The sequence below is a fragment of the Chenopodium quinoa genome, unplaced genomic scaffold (assembly GCF_001683475.1).
Source record: "Chenopodium quinoa cultivar QQ74 unplaced genomic scaffold, ASM168347v1, whole genome shotgun sequence".
NCBI lineage: Eukaryota > Viridiplantae > Streptophyta > Magnoliopsida > Caryophyllales > Amaranthaceae > Chenopodium > Chenopodium quinoa.
In genome coordinates, this window is record NW_018743544.1 from 138,210 (window position 1) to 148,106 (window position 9,897).

The 9,897-nt window shown below is 36.0% G+C and overlaps 2 protein-coding genes across 2 annotated transcripts; one reads left to right on the forward strand and one right to left on the reverse strand.

Moving 5' to 3' along the window:
- Nucleotides 1–414: 414 nt before the first annotated feature.
- On the reverse strand, nucleotides 415–3,957 carry LOC110740208. The gene is made up of 4 exons (XM_021920688.1): nucleotides 3,147–3,957; nucleotides 2,153–2,873; nucleotides 1,638–2,005; nucleotides 415–1,127 (listed from the first exon to the last, which is right to left on the reverse strand). The coding sequence occupies exons 1-4, from the start codon at nucleotides 3,955–3,957 to the stop codon at nucleotides 415–417; spliced, it is 2,613 nt and encodes an 870-aa protein (XP_021776380.1).
- A 2,430-nt stretch (nucleotides 3,958–6,387) lies between these two features.
- Nucleotides 6,388–6,900, forward strand: LOC110740209 (uncharacterized mitochondrial protein AtMg01250-like). The gene has a single exon (XM_021920690.1). It carries the CDS (start codon nucleotides 6,388–6,390, stop codon nucleotides 6,898–6,900), a length of 513 nt encoding a protein of 170 aa, XP_021776382.1.
- Nucleotides 6,901–9,897: the final 2,997 nt, after the last annotated feature.

Here is a 9,897-nt window from a genome sequence, read left to right on the forward strand (position 1 = left end):
GTTTTTAAGGAGAAAACTTTCTTAATTCATATATCATAATCTGCCATACACTTACATATCATAAGCTTAAATAAAGAAAACAAACTAGTACTAAACTACACGCATTAAACAAGCTTAATGTGTGTTTATTGTAACTAGACATGAAAGCTAAAACCTAGCCTAGAATCACGCCTAAGCTAAACATATTTTCTTAACTGATTTTAGGCTTTAATCACCCTTAATTAAAATCTTAAAAACTGCTGAAAAGAAGCTTAAAAACAGCCATAAAGAACCAGCAAAAACGTGGAGTAACCTCCCCTTGATTCATGCCTTTCTTCATGCTAAATGTTTATGACTTTGCAATGAAGTTTCTCCTTGCTTCAAGGACGCCTTTTCCTATGCCTAAGGCTGTTCAAAACGTGCCTAGGATGCCCATTAACATTCATAACCAGAATGTAAACAAGTAAACCCTTGGTTAGCAAGAAACGGTCCATGCGCACAAAAAGTATCTAACACTTGATCTTCAAATGACTTAGCAAGAGTGATTTCTTTGTGAATTGGACTTATAGGATGATCATGCTTGATTGGACTAATGGACTCGTCATGATTTGCATCATCCTCCCCTTCTTCGAAAGGAGTTGCCCTCAGCTCATCATCTTCTAGATAAGGAGCCAAGTCACCCACGTTGAAAGTTGATGAAACTCCGAATTGCCCTCCAAGGTCCACTTTGTAAGCATTATCATTGATCTTTTCCATGATTTGAAAAGGTCCTTCTGCCCTAGGCATCAATTTGTGTTTCCTTTGTTTAGGAAACCTTTCTTTGCGCAAGAATATCCACACAAGATCACCCACTTCGAACTTCTTCATATTTCTCAAGTTTTTGTTAGCTTGCTTCTTGTATGACTCATTTGCCTTTTCTATGTTCTTCCTAACTTCTTTATGTACATCAATCATGAATTCTATATGCTCCTTGTCTGTCCCATGCACGAACTTATCTTTAGGAAGCGAAATGTAATCAATCGGCACATAAGGATTCACACCATACACAACTTCAAAAGGTGAATACTTTGTAGTTTTGCTTGGAGTTCTATTGTAGGCAAACTCTGCATGAGCTAACTTCAAGTCCCAATCTTTACCTCCCTTATTCACTAAGGCACGAAGCAAAGAACCAAGAATTCGGTTCACCACTTCGGTTTGACCATCCGTTTGTGGATGATGGCTTGTTGAGAAAAGTAGCTTAGTACCCACGAGCCTCCACAAGGACTTCCAAAAATGACTCACGAACTTAGTGTCACGATCCGAAACTATGGTTCTAGGCAAACCATGTAATCTAGCCACTTCTTTAAAAAAAAGTTGCGCCACATTGAACGCATCATCCACCTTCTTACAAGCTATGAAATGAGCCATCTTTGAAAACCGATCAACGACCACCATGATAGAATCTTTTCCACGAGCTGTTCTAGGCAAGGCCATTATGAAATCCATACTCAAATCTTCCCAAGGTCTTTCGGGAATGGGAAAAGGCTTATACTCTCCCTTATGAAACGTCATTTTGGCTCTTTGACAAATTGAACACCTAGCCAAAACTTGGTGCACATTAGCTAACATTTTTGGCCAATAAAAATGACTTTGTAAGATTTCTAGGGTCTTTTGTATACCCATATGACCAGCAAGTCCTCCTCCATGAGCTTCCTTGATCAACAACTCTTGAATTGCACCTTTAGGAACACAAAGTTTGTTCCCTTTGAAAAGGAAACCATCTACTATGACAAATGAACCGTGGACTCCATTTTTGCAAGACTCCATGATTTCCTTGAGTTCAAGGTCATCTTTGTATGATTCCTTCATGACCTCGAAACCAAGAATTTTAGTTTCCATGATTCCAAGAAGATTATGCCTTCTTGATAATGCATCCTCCCCAATATTGGTTTTGCCTTTCTTGTACTTGGTTGCAAAGTTGAAAGATTGTAGGAATTCCACCCACTTAGCATGCCTTGCATTCAACTTCTTTTGCCCATGAATGAACCTTAAAGATTCATGATCCGAATGTAAGATGAAAGGCTGTGGCCTCAAATAATGTGACCAATGATCCAAAGCTCGAAACATGGCATAGAATTCTTTGTCATAAGTGGAGTAATTCAATTTGCCTTGGCTCAATTTCTCACTAAAATACGCAATTGGCTTCTTCTCTTGGATTAGGACAGCCCCTATTCCTTTTCCACTTGCATCACACTCAACTTCAAATGGTTTCATGAAATCTGGAAGGGCTAGAACCGGCGCTTCACACATCTTTTTTTTCACCAACTCAAACGCCTTTTGAGCCTGTGGAGTCCATTGAAAACTTCCCTTCTTTGTACATTCGGTGATGGGAGCCATAAGGGTGCTAAAATGTTCAATAAACCGCCTATAGAACGAAGTAAGTCCATGAAATGAACGAACCTCCGTGGCTGTTTTTGGAATTGGCCATGAAGAAATGGCTTCCACTTTGCTTGGATCAACTTTAATTCCTTCACCCGAAATGATATAACCAAGGAAAACAATATATGTTAGCAAAAAATGGCACTTCTCCAACTTTCCATACAATTGTTGCTCTCTCAAGGTTTTGAAAATCTCTTCCAAGTGTTTCAAGTGCTCCTCCTCATTTTTACTATAGATGAGAATGTCATCTAAGTAAACAACTACAAACTTCCCCAAAAATGGCCTCAACATTTCGTTCATAAGTCTCATGAAGATGCTTGGAGCATTTGTTAATCCAAATGGCATAACAAGCCACTCATACAAACCATGCTTAGTTTTAAAGGCTATTTTCCATTCATCACCTTCCCTCATTCTAATTTGGTGATATCCACTCCTCAAATCTATCTTGGAAAACACTTGAGCTCCACTCAACTCATCTAACATATCATCAAGTCTAGGAATAGGAAACCTATACTTAATGGTTATGTTATTCACCGCCCTACTATCAATACACATCCTCCATGTTCCATCCTTTTTTGGCACTAACAAAGTTGGAACGGCACAAGGACTCATGGATTCTCTCACGTAACCCATTTGCATCAACTCCTCAATTTGTCTTTGTAATTCCTTAGTTTCCATGGGATTGCATCTATAAGGGGGTTTATTTGGAAGGGGGGCTCCCGGAATCAAATCTATTTGATGTTCTATACCACGAATAGGAGGCAACCCTTGTGGTAATTCATTAGGAAAAACATCTTCATACTCCTTGATCAATGCGGCTAGCCTAGGGTTTTGTTGGACAAAACCTTCGTGTTCCTCTTTAGAAAACAATAAGAACACTTCATCTTCCTTCTCCAAAGAGTTTTCGAATTCTTTTAAGGAAAGCAACAAAATGTCCTTTCTTTTGGGCTCTTTTTGTGGTGGTGGGGATTGTGTTTGGGAAAGGCTTTTTTGTGGTGGTAAGGGGTGCAACACTTTCTTGCTGCCTTGGTGAGTAATGGTGTAGGTGTTTGATAGGCCATCATGTACTGATTTTTTGTCACTTTGCCATGGCCTCCCTAACAAAATGTGACAAGCATCCATGGGAATGACATCACATAAAATTTCATCCACATACGAACCAATCTGAAATTTTACTAGACATTGTTTTCTAACTCCCGTACTCTTGCTCTTATCAAGCCAACTCAACTTGTAAGGAGTAGGATGTCTAGTAGTCTTCAAGTCAAGTTTCTTAACAAGATCACTTGACACAACATTAGCTTCACTGCCACTATCAACAATCAAGTCACACACATCTTCATTAACCTTGCATTTGGTTAAGAAGACATTTTCTCTTTGAATTGGGGTTTTCTCAACCTCCACGTGCATTTGGAGGGCTCTCCTCATTACTAGACTATTTTTTTCGGGAAAACAGTCATCAACTTGCTCCTCCTCCTCATTAGAATCATAAGACTCTAAAGGTACATTTTCACTACCATATTCGTCCTCCTTCTTTTCTTCAAGGACAAAAGGTTGTGCCATCATATTCTTAAGCTCTCGTATGGTTAAAGCTCTTGCATTAGGACAATCTCTCTTGTAGTGTCCTCTTCCGTGACATTTGAAACAAACAATGTCACTTAAGTCTCCAGTTTTGGCTTTTCCTTTTTCTTTTTGTGAAAGATCAAACGAGGTAGGGTTCTTTTTGGTAGTGGAATTTGGAAAGGAAGGGGTTTCTTTTGGTGGGTTAAATGGGCGTTTGAATTTTGGGTCAAAAGGGTTCGAAGGTTTCTTCTTCTTCTTTTGATAGTCAAATTTCACCGAAAACTTACAAGCTTCATCAAAGGTCAGATTGGGTTGCACTTCTACTTTCTCATAAATGTCCTTATCCAAACCAGCCATAAACCTCCCTAATTTGAGTTCTTCATTTTCCACTATTTCGCACACAATGGAAAGTTTCTCAAATTCTTTAATGTATTCCTCCACACTACTCCCTCCTTGCTGCAAAGTGCTCCAATTCACATACATGGATTTCTTGTAATTAGAAGGAACAAATCGTCCCCTAAGTTTCTTCCTAAGCTTGGTCCATGTAGAAATACGAGTTTTCCCATTGCTTTCTCGTTTTCTTTGGACTCCTTTCAACCAAGTTTTAGCATACTTGGCTATCTTTACCTTAGCAATCTTGTACTTTTGTTCATCTTCCTCAACGTCTTTGAACTCAAAGTACCTCTCAAGTGATTGCTCCCACTCCAAGTACTTCTCAGGGTCAAGAGTACCATCAAAAAAGTCTACATCCAACTTTAGACTCTTGTCATCATATCTAGGAGGGTTTTGACGCCCATCCCTTTGTTCTTGTGTCAACAAACGAGCCATTAGAGCCATTATATTACCATGTAATTGCTCATTGGTTTCCAAGAGTCTTTGTTGGTTTTCCTCCATCATTCTAAGTCTCCTTTGGTCAATGGTTTCATTTGGGTTTGCTTGATCCATTTTGGACAGAAATGCCCCCTACCTGACGCGCCAAATGATGTAAAAACTAATAGAAAGTCTTAGTTAATACAAGCTTAATGGATCAAACTTAAGTGGAAAGAAAAAAAGGTTGGTGTTTTAAGTTAAATTACGGGTAAAGGTTTGTAGGTTGTTTTGGAAATGGTTAAGGAACTTTTTATAGAGGAAAGAAGGATTAGTTTGTAAGGATTACTCACTTGAACAAACAAGATATGTAGGCAAGGATTACTCACTTAAAACCCACTAGTTGTTTAATTTGCATGGAAGGAAAACTCACTTAACCACTCAAATTTGTCAAGTTAAACTTGGCAACAAAACAATTTATCTTAGCAACAAGAATAAATAGTTTTTAAGGAGAAAACTTTCTTAATTCATATATCATAATCTGCCATACACTTACATATCATAAGCTTAAATAAAGAAAACAAACTAGTACTAAACTACACGCATTAAACAAGCTTAATGTGTGTTTATTGTAACTAGACATGAAAGCTAAAACCTAGCCTAGAATCACGCCTAAGCTAAACAGATTTTCTTAACTGATTTTAGGCTTTAATCACCCTTAATTAACCTCTTAAAAACTGCTGAAAAGAAGCTTAAAAACAGCCATAAAGAACCAGCAAAAACGTGGAGTAACCTCCCCTTGATTCATGCCTTTCTTCATGCTAAATGTTTATGACTTTGCATTGAAGTTTCTCCTTGCTTCAAGGACGCCTTTTCCTATGCCTAAGGCTGTTGAAAACGTGCCTAGGATGCCCATTAACATTCATAACCAGAATGTAAACAAGTAAACCCTTGGTTAGCAAGAAACGGTCCATGCGCACAAAAAGTATCTAACACTTGATCTTCAAATGACTTAGCAAGAGTGATTTCTTTGTGAATTGGACTTGTAGGATGATCATGCTTGATTGGACTAATGGACTCGTCATGATTTGCATCATAAGGAAGGTTCAATCTCTTTTAGGTTGGATTTGTACCTTCATCCCCGAACTACCAGTCATGGTTCAAGATCTATTGGAGTTGACGATCTCCTGGATTGTTAAGGGGTGTAACCTTCACCTCGTGAAGAGTTTATAAGTTCCTAAAACTTGTTGGCAATTCTTTTGCTCTATCTTCTTTCCCTTTGGATGCCACCGTACTTTAGTGTATGATCACAGTGGGGCTCAAGCTAGGGTTTAATGCTTGATATATTCCCTACGGGTATTGTTTCTAAATAGTGGAGCTGCACTACTGTCACCTTAGTTCCTAAAGTTCAGCACCCCTCTTATGTCCAGGAGTTTAGACCTAAAACATGTTTTACTATGGTCTATAAACTGATTTCTAAGGTTCTCACTAACAGAATTGCTCAAGTTGTTGGTTCTATTGTTAGTTAGGCTCAAGCTGGTTTTATTCCTGGGAAACACATTGAGAAAACATTCTGCTTGCTACTAAACTCATTAAAGGGTACTCTCATAAGTTTATTAGATTATGGCTCGTGTCTCTTTTGTCTCTTACTGTATTGTGGTGAATGGTTTTCCTAGTAAACCTTTCCCTGCTCAAAAAGGTTTGAGGCAAGGTGATCCTATGTCTCCTTTTCTATTTGCTTTGTGCATGGAATGCCTCTCTAGATGTTTGGTTGAAATGACTCAGGATCCTAATTTCAATTTTCATCCTAGATGTGAGAAATTAGGAATCACTCATATGATGTTTGCAGATGATCGTCTCCTTTTTGCTAGAGCTGATCCTATCTCTATCCAGCTCTTCTTGGGTGCTATTCAGAAGTTCTCCAGTGCTTCTGGTTTGTCTGCTAACCTCAGCAAAAGTGAGGTTTACTTTGGTGGGATTTCTGAGATTGATCAAGATAATTTGCGGAATATTTTAGGCATGAGCAAAGGTAGTCTTCATTTTCGATATCTTGGTGTTCCCTTATCTTCTAAGAAGTTGACCATTGCTCAAAGTAGGCCCTTAATTGAGAGGGTTACTGCTAGAATTGATAGCTAGACTGCTAGGAACTTGTCCTATGCTGGCACGCTGCAACTTATTAAAAGTGTGCTCTTTTGTATTCAGGCATATTGGGCTAAGATTTTCATTTTACCAAAGAAGATTTTAAGAGAAATTGAATCTAGGTTTAGAGAATTTCTTTGGACTGGCAAAATTGCCTTTTTTAATTAAGCTCTTGTCTCTTGGGATCATATGGCTCTTCCTAAAGTTTGTGGTGGTTGGAATATCACTCTTCTTAGTGATTGGAATAAGGGTGCTATTTGCAAGGTTCTTTGGGACATAGCTCATAAAACTGATAATTTATAAGTTAAATGGGTTCATATTTACTATTTCCATAACAAAGATTTGTGGACTGCTCCTATTCCTAACAAATGTACTTGGGTTCTGAAGAAAATCTTAGGTTGCAGTGACATCATTGATAGAATTGGTGGCTGGTCGTCTGTTATGCATGCTGGTAAAGTGTGTATTTCTAAGATTTATTCTCAACTCAGGCCTCAATCTACTAAGGTAAACTGGATCATCTGTAATAATTATGCTTCCCCTAAGAGCATTTTTATTACATGGCTAGTTTTGATGAATAGGTTGGTTACTAAAGATATAATATTGCAATGAAATATGAACTGTGATCGTGTCTGCTTCTTTTGTCAAAACAATAATCAGTGTGTGTCCCACTTCTTCTTCCTTTGCCCTTACTCTAAAGACTTTTGGGAACAAATTCTTGCTTTAATGAAGATTCAAAAGTCAGCCCAAGATTTCCAGGCTGAACACCAGTGGCTTCTCAGGAACTCTAGGAGATTAAGCAGCAAAACAAGAGTCTACATTATGTGTTTTGCAGAAACCATACGTAGTATTTGGCTTCAAAGGAACAGTTTAATGTTCACTGGTTCCTATCTGCCTGCAGATTTGGTGTTTAGGGATATTGTGTTTAAAGTAGTTGTAAGATGCAATGATGTTGATAGGAAGCTGCTTGTTTTGTAATGTTCTAGTCCTTTAGTTTGGTTTTTACCAGTTTTGAGTTCAGGTTGCTATTTTGGCCTGTATTCTGTACTGTGTTTTGTTGCTCTGCCTCTTTTTTCTAGCCCTGCTGTTTTCTGCAGCTGAGTCTAGGTGAAGGTTGTTTTGTTTTATGCAGTTTGTAGTCTTTTGTTGTTTTGTGTTTGCCGGTTCCAGGTTGTTTCCTGCTTCTCTGCTTTGCTCTTGTTTGTCTGGTCCTAGCTTTCAGAACCCTTTTTTAAAAGGTGGCTAGAAGCTTGAGTCCAGTTTGTTCCCATTTCTTTCTCTAGAACCCTTCCTTGAAGGTTGCTAGAGAAGTTTGTTGAACTGTTTGGTGGGTGGTTGGCCTAGTTTTCAGGTCTTGTGGTGTTAGGTGCAAGTTATAACTTAGCTCTAGTAAGTTGTAACTTTCTCTCTTTTGGTAATAAAATCTGCTATTTACCAAAAAAAAATTAAAAACAAAAAGTCAAACACATTCAAACAAAGCTTTTTAATCAAATGATAGTTAAACACATTCAAACAAAGCTTTTTGAATAAAATGAAGTCAAATAAATTCAAACAAAGCTTTTTAAATAAAACAAAAGTCTAATTAATTCAACATAGCTAATTGAATCAAATGAAAGTCAAACACATTCAAACGAAGCTTTTTGAATCAAATGGAAGTCAAAACATATTCAAAATAAGCTAATTGAATCAAATGAAATTTAAACTTTTTCAAACAAAGTTTTTTTTAATCAAATGAAAGTCAAACACATCCAAAAAAAAAGCTTTTTGAATAAAATAAAAGTCAAACAAATTAAAATAGAGCCTTTTAAATTACATAAAAGTCAAATGTATTCAAAAAAGTTAATTGACTCAAATGAATGTCAAACACATTCCAACAAAATTTTTTAAATCAAATGAAAGTCAACAAACATGCAAACTAATTAAGATTTTTGAATCAAATGAAATTTAAATACATTCAAACAAACCTTTTTAAATGAAATGAAAGTCAAATGCATTCAATTAAGCTAATTAAATAAAATGAAAGTCAAATACTTTCAAACAAAACTAGTTGAATCAAATTATAGTCAAACACATACAAACAAATTATTTTCAATCATACGAAAGTGAAATGCATTCAACAAAGCTAATTGAATAAAATGAAAGTCCAACACATTCAAACCGAAAGTCAAATGTATTCAACAAAGCTAATGAAATTAAATGAAAGGCAAACACATTCAAACAAAGCTTTTTGAAGCAAATTAATGTCAAACACATTCTAACAAAACTTTTTCAATCAAAAAAATATGAAATGCATTCAATAAAGCAGATTGAATCAATTGAAAGTTAAACACATTCAACTCAAAGATTTTTTAATCAAATGAAAGTCAAACACATTAAATAGAGATTTTTAAAATTAAATGAAAGTCAAATGTATTCAACAAAGCTAATTGTATCAAATAAAATTCAAACACATTCAAAAAAAGTTTTTGAATCAAATAAATATCAAACACATTCAAATAAAGCTTTTGAAACTAATGAAAGTAAAACACATTCAAACAGAGCTTTTTAAATTAAATGAAAGTCAATTTCATTCAACAAAGCTAATTAAATCAAATTAAAGTCAAACACATTCTAATTAAGCTAATTGAATCAAATGAAAGTCAAACACATTTAAACAAATCTTTTTCAATTAAACGATAGTGAAATGCATTCAAATAAGCTAGTTGAATCAATTGAAAGTCCAACACATTCAAACAAAGATTTTTGAATCAAACGAAAGTCAAATGTATTCAACAAAGCTAATTAAATCAAAAGAAAATCAAACTCAATCAAACAAAGCTTTTTAAATCAAATGAAAGGTAAACATATTCTATCAATAAATTTTGAATCAATCAAAAGTCAAACACATTCAAACAAAACCTTTTCAATCAAACAAAAATAAAATGCATTTAGCAAAGAAAATTGAATCTAATGAAAGTCAAACACATTCATACAAAGCTTTTTTAATCAAACGACAAT